This window comes from Peromyscus californicus, unplaced genomic scaffold (genome assembly GCF_007827085.1).
Source record: "Peromyscus californicus insignis strain IS unplaced genomic scaffold, ASM782708v3 Scaffold_3__1_contigs__length_106647218, whole genome shotgun sequence".
Lineage (NCBI taxonomy): Eukaryota > Metazoa > Chordata > Mammalia > Rodentia > Cricetidae > Peromyscus > Peromyscus californicus.
Genome location: NW_026294551.1, coordinates 51,840,099 through 51,854,524, shown reverse-complemented (window position 1 = coordinate 51,854,524; position 14,426 = coordinate 51,840,099). Strand labels below are relative to the sequence as shown.

Here is a 14,426-nt window from a genome sequence, read left to right as displayed (position 1 = left end):
CTAGTCTAGTTGTGTTAGTGAACTTCAGGTTCAGAGAGAGACCTTGTCTCAAAAAATAAGGGTGGACTTTGGTCCAGAAACCAATCTGGAACTGACCTGAAAACGCCCTTCCTGCTGACTAGTTTTCATAGGACCAGAAAACACTATTGCAGTCCACTGGGGGAGAAAATCTATCAGTGGTATTACCCAGTAGTCAATCCTACAAGCTACAAGACTAACCAGACAGGCAAAATGTGCCCACTGGCATAATCATGGTAAAAGTTTCTGAGGATGACCAACACTTTTGGATTGGATTGGAGGTCTGCTCCACAGGAGAGAATTCATGCCTGGTACTGTAAACCTGGTTGAAAATCCATAGCTTAGGAGGTCAGAGATCATACTGTTGTTATCTTGTTAAGTGGACCTGTGGTCAAACCGCCTCCAAAATACTTATGTTTATACATATAGATTATTGATAGAGTCAACTTTGGGCCAGAGAAACTCACTGTGCAGTGCGCCACAATTAATGCAGAGACTCATAACTGGCCAAAATGCCAAGAATAAGTAATTTTTGAGTGCTCAGCCCTAAACAGGACATCTATCTCACACTGCCCCTCCCCGCAAGGCTAGAGGAACATCTGGGAAGAGGGGCAGATAGAATGTAAGAGCCAGAGGACGGGCAGAGGTGCTATGAAATGTTATCTTCTGGATCGCCATTGCACTCGTGAACTCACCTGTATATGATCAAGCCAACAGGAGAAGTCAGCATAGGGACTGGAGATACGGCTTAGTGGTGGAGTGTGCTTGTTGCTCTTCAGGAGGGCTGGGTTCAATTCCCAGTGCCCATATGACAGCTCACAACCATCTTTAACTCCCAGACACTCACTTGGTGCACAATCACACACATACACTGAACTAAGAAGGAAAGAAAGAAAGACAGGAGAGTTATGATATAAACTGGGAGAGGGACGTATAAGGAGTGCCTGTGAGGAGTGGGAAGAGGGAGTTGGGGGTATCTTGGTATATGATCAAGATACATTGTTTTCATGTATAAAATTGTCAAAGAATATTGTCAAAGATATCCTATTAAAAATAAGGTGGAGGGCTGAAGAGATGGCTCAGAGGTTAAGAGCACTGACTGCTCTTCCAGAGGTCCTAAGTTCAATTCCCAGCAACCACGTGGTGGCGCACAACTATCTGTAACGAGATCTGGTGCCCTCTTCTGGCCTGCAGGCATATATGCTGTGTACATAATAAATAAATTAAAAAAAAAAATAAGGTGGAGATGGCTGTGTGGTGGTGGCACACACCTTTAATCCCAGCACTTGGGAGGCAGAGGCAGGCGGATCTCTTTGAGTTTGAGGCCAGCCTGGTCTACAGAGCGAGTTCCAGGACAGCAAGGGCTGCACAGAGAAACTCTGTCTCAAAAAACAAAACAAAACAAAAATTATATAAAAAAAAATAAGATGGAGAGAAACTAAGAAAGATACTTGAGGTAGACTTCTGACCTTCATATGTACATATGTACCTTGAAACACGTGAACATACATACCCACATACATCACACAAACACACATTTCAAAGTCAGTTGTGGTGGTGTACATCTGTAATCACAACACTCAGGAGGCTGAGGCAGGAGGATTGCTGTAAGTTTGAGGCCAGCCAGGGATACAGTTTTGCTGTCTCAAAACCAAAACCAAACAAGGCAAAACAAAACCATCTCTGTTGATGAACATTTGGGCCATTTATTTATTTGTTGTATAAAGAAATATATTGCTGTGAATATTCTTGTACAAGTCTTACTGGGCTCACATGCAATATAATTGGCAAGTCATTATTTCATGCTTTATTTCATAATTTCCTTAAGACAACAAGAATGACAACTTTTGTAGCTAATGAAGGCTTTGAGCATCCCTTAGTTTTCTCTAGTATATATCTAGGAGTGGCATCTGATTGCTGGGTTCTAGGGTTTACCTGAAAAATATGAAATGGGACTGGGCTGTGGCTTAGTTGGTAGAGTGCTTGCCTAGAAGGCACAAAACCCTGGATTTGTAATCCTAGCATTTGGGAGGCAGGAGGATAAGGAATTCAAGGCTGGCATAAGCTATACAGTGAGTTCAAGGCTAGCTTGAGCTACATGAAAACCTGTCTTTTTCGGCTTTTCAAGACAGGGTTTCTCTGTGTAGTCCTCACTGTCCTGGAACTTGCTTTTTAGACCAGCCTGGCCTCGAACTCACAGAGATCCATTTGCCTCTGCCTCCCGAGTGCTGGGATTAAAGGCGTCACCACCACCACCACCTGGCTAGAACCTGTCTTTAAAAAAAGGGGGGGGGGATGAATATGAAAGGTAAATAACTCTTGATCCTCTGGGCTGATTTCAAAACGTCCTTTTCAGCTATTGACACAGGGGGCTCTGGGTGTCCATACCAGACATCGATCATTTAGGAGTGGCCTTGGTCTTGAGGCTGCAACCCTGGTTATCAATGGTAATAAATATGCCACTCACTGAGTGGAAGGAGTCCCATCTGTAGAGGACATCAGCATCTGCCATCTTTATGGCTCCTGCCTCCTATTAGTCATTGCAACAGGACAGATGATTACTGAGCTGCCCTATTCCGGCCAAAGGTCTTCCTGCTGAGCAAGGATTTGTTCACCCAGGAAGGGCAGATATGAGTGGGTGGGTGGAGACAGGCTTTGTTTGCCCTGTCAAAGGCATACTGGTCATGGGGGATGATGATTGCTTTAAAGTCTGAATATTAAACTCTCCCTTCATGTTAGTGGGACCTGAGGCAAAAGTACAAATAGGTGACTACTGAAATTATTTAAAATTATAAACCATTCCAATGCACTGTGAACCTCATTAGAGTCTAGTCTTCTACTATGACTAATGCGCATCATTGTGGTTTGAATGTTAGAGCTTTGCAATGACCCTGGGGCAGACTTAAATTTAGAATTCTTAGAATCAAAATAAGTGAAGAAGAAAGACAAAGAGTAGGACTTGGTGGTCCCGCCCTGGAATCGCAGCTTCTCAGGAGGAGAAGCAGGAGGGTTGCAAATTCAAGGCCAACCTGGGCAATTTAGGAAGACTGAGTTTCAAAACAAAAAAATAGAACAAGAGCTATGGCGATGGCTGAACGGTGGAGTGCTTGCCTACTGTGCTTAGGGTTAAGTCCCCAGGACTGCAGGAGAAAAAAAACCCGAAGAAATAGAACAGCTCGATTCCTGGACTTTGGGGGGATGTGTCCTTGAACAGGGTGGTGAGAGGAGCTGTGGCTACCGGCCCGAGCTAGGCTCGTCGCCTTTCCTCACCTGTCCTGCACCCTGAAGCAGCTCAAATGTCTAACTACCGCCCGAGGCTCGCCTTCTTTCCTCACCTGTCTTGCACCCTGAAGCAGCTCAAATGTCTAAGTGCTATGCCACCTCCTTCAAGTACCGCTGCCCTTTGGCACTTCAGGAAATGTCCACCCTGTCTTGTAGAAAAAGGAGAGACTAAAGCTTCGGCCACAGGGCAGGCAGGTGGACTTGGTCTTGAAGTGCCAGACTGTGTGGACTCCTTGTCCTAGAGAGGCCAGCAAGGCTGGAGAGGAATCTTTAAAGAATGGAGCCTAGGGCTGGCTCTCTTGCCCAGGCATACGGGCAATACATTTTTTTGTTGTTGTGGTTTTTTTCGAGACAGGGTTTTTCTGTGTAGCTTTGGAGGTTTTCCTGGAGGTCTCCCTCTGTAGCCCAGGCTGGCCTGGAACTCACAGAGATCCGCCTGCCTCTGCCTCCCGAGTGCTGGGATTAAAGGCGTGCGCCGCCACCACCGCAGTACTGGATGTAATTTCTCCTCTCCAGTCCCCAGCGCAAGCACTGCGTCTTGGGTATATTTCCAGCAGCTTCCCTGGGCTGGGCACATAAAAGTCAGACATAGCAGCTTCATGGAAAGTACACTGGCTTGCACATCAGAAGACCCGGAGTCCTGGCCAAGTTCTGGCCATAACAATCCTTCCTACTTGATTGCCTCATTTAAACTTTTCTTAGCTACTGTACTCATCAAGGTTATGAGGTTAAGGGACTCACTCTCTCAAGGTCACAGAGCTAGGTGAAGAAGCGGCTGGGCTGGCATGCACCACAGGATTTCCTCACCCGGGCTTTTTTTTTTTCCCTTTTGACTGGGTTCTGGGAACCAGGAGCTTCAAGAGTCCTCGGCTTTCCCGCCGCCAGCCTCCTCCACCCCTAGCTCTCATCAGCAGCTTCCCTCTGATGCTCAGTCCCCCGGACCCCTCCTCCCCTGTCTCCCTCCCTCCCGAGGCCCCGCCTCCCCCCTTAGGCCAGCGTCACGTGCCGCCCCATCCCCCTGCGCCTGCGCACTGCTTATTTCCCGCTGTCAGGATGAGGAGGCGGAGGTCGGCGCTCCGGTCCGTCTCTGCCCGGGGCTGTGGCGGCGCCGGCGGCTCCAGCCTTAGCGGTTCCTCCCTGGGCGGCGGCGGCCGCAGCTCGGTCGACGCCTCCTCCGCCAGCTGAGCCCGCGGCAGTCCGGGACGCCGCTTCCCCGCCCATCCCCGGTCCCCGAGGCCGCCTCCTGGCCATGGCGCAGCCGGGCCCGGCACCCCAGCCTGACGGTGAGGCGCCCACCATGGCGGGCGCGGCCTGCCCGGCGCGGCGGCGCGGGGGCCCTTGGGGCCGGAAGGGCACGCGCGCGGGCCCGGGGGTGACCCGCGGGGCCGGGGGCGGGAGCGCGCGGGCGGCGCGGGGCCCGGGCAGCCGGGCTGGGGAGGGGGCGGGAGGCGCGCGCGGGCGGCTGCGGGGAAGGGCGTGGGGAGCCTGCGGGAGCCGGCGGCGGCGGCGGCGGCGGCGGGGGAGCGCGGAGAGGAAGGTGCCGTGGGATTAGCATGTGGGTTCCGCCCGCGGGGAGGATGGAAATGGAGAACATGTGCTATATTCGTTTAAAAAAAAAAAAAAAAAAAGCGAGCCCTCGTCTCGGTAGTGGCGGTGTGCCTCTCGCCCCACCTCCGCCCCCGCCTCCTCGGGCCACGCTCCAGCGCTCTTTGCACCGGGTTCTGTGACTTGTAAAAGTAACTGGGATCGCTAATGATTTGGTAGCGTTCTTTGAGTGGTAGTGTTGCTTAACGGTGAGTCCGGGCACATTTCTTAGTCTCTTTAGGACCTCACTTTCTGACGCACGAGAAGTGCTTGATTCATGCCCCTTTATCGAGAAAGATGGGCAAGCCGTTGGGCCATGCGATAAAGATGGCCACATTCATATGTAAAAGGATAGCTTAGTATTATTTTGAGAGTGTTGGGAATGAAAACGGTGCTCGAGAAAGCCAAAGTCGAGGAATCAGTCTTCCTCTCTATTTCGTCTCTTCCTTTCAAGCGATGGGGGTTTGGGGGTGGGTGTCTCATTTCCTTGACCATGTTGGCCTGAAACTCCTGAGCTATCCTCCTGCCTCAGTAGCCGAGACTTAACAGGTGCAGGTCAAACTGTCTTTTAATAATGCTCGTATTTTTGGAAAGGAAAAAAGGCCTTGTCCTAAATAAGCCAGACTGGTCGTCAGAGCCCTTCATGACCTTTCAGCCGACTGAGCTCTGCTTCAGAGTTTTGACCACATTGTTTCAATTTTTTTTTTTTCCCTCAACATGGAGTTATGTTTGAAAAGAATGTGCTTGGTTCTTGGCAAGATCTTACTGTGTCTGTTGAGAAAGTTCTTTCAGGTGTATTTCTATAGTCGGCCTTTGTGCTTAGCATCTTTATGTGTAAGTGTAAGTAGAATGTTGGATACGGTGTTTGGCACAGGAGGGTTCTTCTTTTGGCCTTTACCAAGAATAGTCTCTTGAAATAACCTTTTGTGAAAATCTCTCTGTTCTTGCCGTGGGTGAACTGGAAACAATGTTATCAGATTTTAAGGCTCTTGCTGCTCTCCGGGAAGTGTGCTCCAAAGCCTGTTAGCCTCTTGTTTTGGGTTCTGTTAGTTGCCTAAAGGGTAATGTCCAACCTGGACTTTAATTCGCTTACTGTTCTATTCAAGTAGAAGAGAAGAGATGGTGGGCTGTCAGGAAACAGGGATTTTTTTTTTTTGACCTTCTTTTAATTCTCACCTTTTGTATTTGGTGTCGGGGAAGAAAACTTTACAAACCCTGTTTGTTACTGCAGACAGAGGCAGAATACAGAGAAAGCTCTGGCTTCTGGTAGGTATGCTTAACTGGCTGCTGCCTTCTTTTGCCTTCCATGGACTACTCAGGTGACATGGGGAGTCTGGACTCCACATTTCCTGCCTCTTTCAAGATATGAAATGGTCTTCCCTGCAAATAGGCAGAAGTGACTAAGCACTTCACAGCGCTGAGGAAAACGTTAGCCTTGAGGAATCTCATAGTCTTGTTGTTTCCACTTCAGGATTACTTCCGATTTTTCAAATCTCAGGACTATGGGGTGGGATTGAGTTTACATTGTAGTTTTTTTTTTTAATTGTAAATTAAATGGGTGACCATAACTTATCATTCTCAAACGGAGAGAGAATTTGGTATGTTTGAATTCTTCTGTCAATGTCTGCTTAGAAGTTCATCTTGGGGAATTAGTTTTCTTCTTTAGTTCAGTGCATATTGATAACTTTAATTAAAAGCACACTTGAATTTCAACCCCACCAAAGGAATTGGAGAATTCCTTCGAATCAAATTGACGGTAAAACTTATCTAGTCTTGGACTCAGAAGCAGTTGCTGAGTCTTTTTCTTTTTGATATACTTTGCTTTGTTTTTGAGGATAAAGGTATATTAAGAGTAGATTTGTATGTAATTGGCAAGATGAGATGTAGCCATTTAAATTTTTTTATTTCATAATTTTTGAAAGTTTTGTTTTTTGATGGTACATTTTAATAGACAAATGTCAATTGATTAAATTATTTTCCCTTGAAAATTCAAAGACAAGTGTAAAAATTCTCAGATTTCAGTTTAAGCTAAACTGTATCTTAGAAGCATTTTTCTTGATTGTGCTTCATTAAAATTAAATTTTATTTGTGTGTGTATGTATACATGCCACAAGCATGTGTGTGGAGGTCCGGGGACAACTTGTGGGAGTTGGTTCTCTCTCTTCACTATGTGGTTTTTGAGATCATCAGGCTTGACAGCAGTCACATTTACCTGCTGAGTGATGTCACTGGCCCCTTTACTTTGTTTTTATATAATCCCTCTATATTAGAAAATGTATGTTAGAAAAAGATTTTGAATATTTTCCCATAAAGAAATGATAAGTATTTGAGGACATAGATATGTTTAACTTCATTTACACATTCCATAATATATGCTCGCTTCGAAACATTACAAAGACCACCCCCCATTGATGCTTTTATTTTATTTTATGTTTTAAGTTTATCTTTATGTGTATCTTTATGGGTGTTTTGCCTGCATGTTTATGCGCCATGTGCATGTCTGGTACCCTTGGAAGCCAGAAGAGGGTGTTGGGTCCTTTTGGGACTAGAATTACAGATGGTCGTGGGCCATCATGTGGGTTCTGGGAATCGAACCCAGGTCTTCTGGAAGAACATCTAGTTCTCTTAACTGCTGAGCTCTCTCTCCAGCCCTCCATTGATACTTTATATACTAGAAAAAAAAATCTTAAGAAGTAGAAGTATATTTTCCCCATTCTCAGAGGTGAGATTTCTGTTCTGCTTTTTATTCATGGTTATACAGATATGTTACCTTAAATCCTTGAAATAGATGGGTATTACATACATAGGTCTGCAACTTTCTTATCTCATTTAAATGTTACTTATCATTGCTGTGTGTGTGTGTGTGTGTGTGTGTGTGTGTGTGTGTGTGTGTGTGTGTGTGTGTATGTAAATGGTTACATGGCTGTGTGTGTCATGCCATAACTATTACAGATACTATCTCAAGGAATCTTCACATCAGTGAGGAGGGTGCTATTGTAATTATATTAATACAGTATTGCTGGTCCTAGTTTTTGATGAAGAAACTGAAGTTCAGACAAATTAAATATGCTTGGAGTTACAGTAAGTTAGAGAGTCAGGATTCAAACACAGAATATCTGAATCCAGGACCCTCTGGTTTGTTTACTAGATCAGAAGGCTGATTGTCTGTTTCTGTATTATAGCTCTGCTTTGTTTTTATTAAAAGTCTATTCCATCACGTGTGTGGCATGCATGATGGATTTGCTTGTTTTTCTTCATTATTATTTTAATGCTTTTTATTATTTTATGTGTACTTGTATTTTACCTGCATGTATGTCTGTCCCTGGTACCTACAGAGGCCAGAAGAGGGGATTGGATCCCTGGAACTGGAGTTACAGGTGGTTGTGAGCCACCATATGGGTGCTGGGGATTGAGCCCAGGTCCTCTGGAAGAGCAATCAGTTCTCTTTAACCGTTGAGCCATTTCTCCAACCCCTATTTTTATTTTTATTATTGAGACAGGGTCCCACTCTAGTCCAGCTGGCCTCCAATTCATGATGATCTCCTACTTTATCCTCTGGAGTATTGGGATTACAGGCATGAGACACCCTGCTTGGCTGTGTTTCCACTGATGGGCTGGTAGGTTGCTAATCTCTTCTTTTCATTTTATAAGCAGTGCTAACATGGTGTACTTTTTTTCAAACTGGGATTTGAATCCAGGATCTTGTGCATGCTAAGCAAGCACTATACTATTGAGATGTAGCTCTAGTTTCTTTAAAATTTGAGACAAGGCCTCACTCTAACATAGCAGGCCTTGAACTTAAGATCCTCCAGCCCCACTCTCCTTAGTAACTGGAATTGCAGGCCTGCATCACTGGTACTCTTGCTTTTATATCTGTGAGACTACTGAGTTAAAGGGCACTTCTGACAGAGTTAAATGTTAAAGCTGCTGTTAGCTTAAGCTAAAAAAAAAAAAAAGAAGAAGTATCAATTTACATACCTGCCAAGGTTTATGAGAAGGTAGATTTCCCCATTAAAAGTTCTGGATGGATGTTGCTTTAAATTTGTCTTCTGATAGATTTTTTTTAAAAGGCTATTTTGTTGTTTCTGTCTGTTTGTCATCCTGTCTGTCTCTGTCTCTTTCCCTCTGTCTGTCTCTCTCAGACCCTCTCTTGCCAGGTAGCTCAAGTTAGTCTTGGATTTACTGTGTAGCTCTGGTTCACCTCAAACTAACACTAGTCCCACTTCGTTTCCTAAGTGCTGGGATTACAGGAATGCCCACTATACTGGAGGTATTCTTCAATTAACACTTTGGTGCCTGGACTATGCCAACCCCTCTGTTAGTCTTTAAGAAATAGAGAGATAAGCCAAACCAGACCCAGTCTCTGTTCTAGGTAGTCATTTAGTCATTAATTAGATTATTCCATAGACTGGTATAAAACCATTTATTTAACTATTACTAATGTGTACTACTTGCCAGGCACAATTCTGGTAATTATAATTCATCAGTGAACATGACAGGTAATAACAGTCCTGCCGTAATGAAGAGAAAACAGGTACTGAACATACACAGGTTATATAGAGTCTTAGCCAGTAAGTGCTCTGCAAAACAGCAGAGCAGAGTCCAAGGAAGTATGGACTAGATCATTTATTTATTTTTATTACTTATGTGTATATGTATTTGTGGGATGGGGTGGGTACATATGTATTTAGGTGCCCAGAAGCCAGAAGAGGCTGTTAGATTCCCAAGAGCAAGAGTTATAGACAGTTTGAACTACCTGGTGTGGATGCTAGGAACTGATCTTGGGTCCTCTGCAATAGTAACAAATGATCTTAACTGCTAAGCCCTCTCTCAAGCCCTGGGGTTGGTTTTAAATGAAATGGTCAGAATAGTGATAATCTGATACAGATGTTCTGATATAGATAAAATTTGTGCAGAGACCTGAAGGACGAAGTGGAATTAGCCATGAAGCAAAAGCTTTGAGGGAACATATCTGACATATTTGAAGAGGTCATTGTGATTGGAATGATGTTAGGAGAGTGAGAGATGAGAGTAATGGGATGTGAGATCACAGAGATAATGAAGTGAGGGCAGATTTTGTAGGGCCACAGAAACATTTTAACAATTGGCTTTCACTATGGGTCCATCTTGTAAAAATGAGCAAGTGAATCAATCCATTTCACTATGGGAAACCATTGAAAAGGGTTTTAAGCAGAAGAGTGATATGATTGGACATAGCAAGGTGCTGGGCATGGTGGCTCAAGCCTGTAATCCCAGCACTAGGAGGCTGACGCAGAAGGGTTGGTACAAAGTTTGAGGACAGCCTGGGCTACACAGTGAGAATCTGCTTCAAAAACTAAAAACAACAACCTGCAAATGAATAAACAAAACTACAAACAAACAAAACCCCATGCTGCTTTGGTTGTTGGATTGGCAATAGAGTTTTAGGGAGGCAAGGGAGGCCTGAATCCAGGAAAAGGTGATGGAGTCTGGACTAAGATTTTTGATGGCAGCTTTATTTTGAAATAATATTCTGTGGGGTTTGCTGATGACATTGGATGTTTGAATCCCAAGATTCTGCCTGAGGACCTGTGAGGGTCGCACAGTGCTATGAATTTGAGGTGTTTGGTCATTTAGAGGAGTTGGTTCTGGTGTTGCTGTCTGATGGATGAACAGGAGTCTCTCTCTTGGAGCAAGTAGCAAGAAGGTATGAGGTGTTAGTGGGCTGACCTGGGTGGTCTTAGCTGTTGAAGGGTTTGAAGCAGGTAGATGACATGGTGGCTTTAAAAAGTGTATTGATTCACTTGTTCATTTTCATAGAGCTGTGGAATGAATCCAGGCTTTTTGTGTATACCAGGCAAGTGCACTGAGCCTTAGCTGATGATATTTTTTTCAAGTATGCATGTTTTTATACTTTACTTATTTTTTTTATTACTTTATTTAATGGTTCGTTTGTGAGCGGTGGTTTTCTATTTCTTTTTTTTTTTTTTTTTTTTTGTTTTGTTTTGTTTTGTTTTGTTTTTTGAGACAGGGTTTCTCTGTGTAGCTTTGCGCCTTTTCCTGGAACTCACTCTGTAGCCCAGGCTGGCCCCGAACTCACAGAGATCCGCCTGCCTCTGCCTCCCAAGTGCTGGGATTAAAAGCGTGCGCCACCACCGCCCGGCGGTTTTCTATTTCTACATGGGTTCTAGGGATCAAACTCAGCTAGCTCACTAGGCTTGTATGGCTAGCTACTTTATTCTCTGAACCATCTTGCTGGCCCTAATTGACTAAATTCATATTGTAAATTGACCATTATATCATTCTTTTCCCCATTGAATTGTCCTGGTTAATTGTTTTTTTCCTGTGTGTGTGGTGTATATGTTTGTGTGTATGCAGGTGCATGTGCACATGTACATGGATATTAGAGGTTGACATTAGGTGTCTTTTTAAGCCTTTCTCCACCTTATTTTATGAGGCTGGGTCTCTCACTGAACTTGGCACTTGCTGGTTAGAACTGAGCAGCTGGTTACAACTGAAATTGGCTAGACTTGCTGGTCAGCAAGCCCCAGAGATCCTCCTGTCTTCGTCCCCCAAGAGCTGAGATTATAGCTGTGTATCTCTGTCTTGCTTTTTGTGTGGGTAATGGGGAGTTGGGTTCAGGTCCTTCTGCTTGTGTGGCAAATACTTTACTGACTGAGCCGTCTCAGCTTTCTTTTCTTGTTGAACTAGAGGAACACTATAAATTGCAGTAGGTTTTTGCTATGTTTTAGATATTTTGTTCTCCTAGTTTGTTACTTATCTACTTTTTTTTTTATTGTACAGAAAGCAATTTTTGTGATCTGACCTTTTTTTTTTTTTTCGGTTTTTCGAGACGGGGTTTCTCTGTGTAGTTTTGGTCCCTGTCCTGGATCTCGCTCTGTAGGCTGGCCTCGAACTCACAGAGATCTGCCTGGTTCTGCCTCCTGAGTGCTGGGATTAAAGGCATGGGCCAATACCGCCCGGCTCTGACATTTATTTAGCCTTTTTACTATGTTAATCCTTCTTATCCATGAGCGTGTGAGATCTTTTCATTTTCTGATATCTTCTTCAATTTCTTTCTTCAGAGACTTAAAGTTCTTGTCATACAGATCTTTCACTTGCTTAGTTAGAGTTACCCCAAGGTATTTTATATTATTTGTGGCTATTGTAAAGGGTGATATTTCTCTGATTTCTTTCTTAGCCCATTTATCATTTGCATATAGGAGAGCTAATGATTTTTTTGAGTTAATCTTGTATTCTGCCACATTACTTAAGGTGTTTATCAGCTGTAGGAGTTCCCTGGTAGAATTTTTGGGGTCACTTATGTATACTATCATATTGTCTGCCAGTAGTGAAAGTTTGACTTCTTCCTTTCCAGTTTGTATCCCCGTGATCTTTTGTTGTCTTAGTGCTCTAGCTAGGATTTCGAGTACTATATTGAATAGATATGGGGAGAGTAAACAGCCTTTTCTTGTTCCTGATTTTAGTGGATTCACTTTGAGTTTCTCTCCATTTAATTTGATGTTGGTTGTAGCTTGCTGTAAATTGCTTTTATTATGTTTAGGTATGTTCCTTGTATTCCTGATCTCTCCAAGACCTTTATCGTGAAGGGGTGTTGGATTTTGTCAAAGGCTTTTTCAGCATCTAATGAGATAATCATGAGGTTTTTTTCTTTGTTTGTTTATATGTTGTATTACATTGACAGATTTTGGTATGTTGAACCATCCTTGCATCTCTGGGATGAAGCCTACATGATCATGGTGGATAATTTCTTTGCTGTGTTCTTGGATTCGGTTTACCAGTATTTTTTTTTTTTTTTTTTTTTGGTTTTTTCGAGACAGGGTTTCTCTGTGTAGCTTTGCGCCTTTCCTGGAACTCACAATGTAGTCCAGGCTGGCCTTGAACTCACAGAGATCCGCCTGGCTCTGCCTCCCAAGTGCTGAGATTAAGGCGTGCGCCACCACCACCCTATGGTTTACCAGTATTTTATTGAGTATTTTTGCATCAATGTTCATGAGGGAGATTGGTCTGTAATTCTCTTTCTTTGTTGCATCTTTGTGTGGTTTGGTTATCAGGGTAACTGTAGCCTCATAAAAAGAGTTTGGTAATGTTCATTCTGTTTTTATTGCACATATACACTCTTAAGAATATGTTGTACATGATAGTTTTATCTGTTAATCTTAAAAAATACTTTTTTTGATAGCTGGAACTGATACCTGAGAGGAGAACGGTAATCTTGACGTGGTAATGTGCAGAGCAGTTAATGGATTGGTGGTGTGGGAGTATGGGTATTGCTCAGAGGTTTGAAAAAAGAGGCGGAACCTGAGCAGGAGAAAAGTTTACAACGAACCCAGGAGTTTTGGATTTATTTATTTTCTTTTTTCAAGATGGTTTCTCTGTGTAGCCCTTGCTGTCCTGGAACTCACTCTGTAGACTAGGCTGGCCTTGAACTTGAACTCAGAGATTCTGTCTGCCTTCTGAGTGCTGGGATTACAGGTGTGTACTACCACCACCTGGTTGAGCTTCCTTTTCTTTTTTTCTTTCTTTCTCTCTCTCTCTCTCTCTTTCTTTTCTCTTTTCTTTTCTTTTTTCCCCCGAGACAGGGTTTCTCTGTGTTGTTTTGGTGCCTATCCTGGATCTCGCTCTGTAGACCAGGCTGGCCTCGAACTCACCACCACCCGGCTCGAGCTTCCTTTTCTTTTTTTTTTTTTTTTTTTTTTTTTTTTTTTTTTTTTTTTTTTTTTTTGGTTTTTCGAGACAGGGTTTCTCTGTGTAGCTTTGCGCCTTTCCTGGAACTCACTTGGTAGTCCAGGCTGGCCTCGAACTCACAAAGATCCGCCTGGCTCTGCCTCCCGAGTGCTGGAATTAAAGGCGTGCGCCACCACCGCCCGGCGAGCTTCCTTTTCTTAACCCTGATTTTTATAGATTGATATGTGAGGGCTGGGGAGATGGCTCAGCAGTTGAGAGCACTGGCTGAACTTCTAGAGGCTCTGGCTTCTATTCCTAGTATCCACATGGTTGTTTTGGAATATTCCTTTACACTGTGTGAAGTATGTTACTGTGATTGGTTTAATAAAATGCTAAATGGTCAATAGCTAGACAAGATTTTCAGGGCAGAAAGAATGCTAGGAAAAAGAAAGGCAGAGTCATGAGGGCATACTGTGAGCTGCAGAGGAAGCAACATGGGCAATACAGAATAGAGGTAACCGAGCCACATAGAAGAATGTAGTTTAAAAGAAATGGGTTAGCTGGGCGGTTTTGGCGCACATCTTTAATCCTAGCACTCAGGAGGCAGAACCAGGTGGATTCTCTATGAGTTCGAGGCCAGCCTGGTCTACAGAGCGAGATCCAGGACAGGCACCAAAACTACACAGAGAAACCCTGTACTTGACCCCCCCCCCCAAAAAAAAAATGGGTTAAGTTGTAAGAGCTAGTTAGTAACAAGTCTAAGCTATGTCCGAGCTTTTATAATTAATAAATCTCCATGTGGTTATTTGGGAGCTGGCTGGCAGGACAGAAAAGTCCACCCCCACACACAATGGCTTACAACTGTCTGTAGCTCC

The 14,426-nt window shown here is 43.9% G+C and overlaps 1 protein-coding gene across 3 annotated transcripts in view; it reads left to right on the top strand.

The window, feature by feature from the left end:
* Window positions 1-4,336: 4,336 nt before the first annotated feature.
* The window catches only part of Rabep1 (rabaptin, RAB GTPase binding effector protein 1), a 106,201-nt gene continuing 96,111 nt past the window's right edge, over window positions 4,337-14,426 (top strand). For all 3 annotated transcript variants that reach the window (XM_052756404.1, XM_052756402.1, XM_052756403.1), the window contains exon 1: window positions 4,337-4,583. In XM_052756404.1, coding sequence (XP_052612364.1) covers window positions 4,550-4,583 — 34 coding nt within the window. In that variant the 5' untranslated portion in view covers window positions 4,337-4,549. The remainder of the gene's footprint in view (window positions 4,584-14,426) is intronic.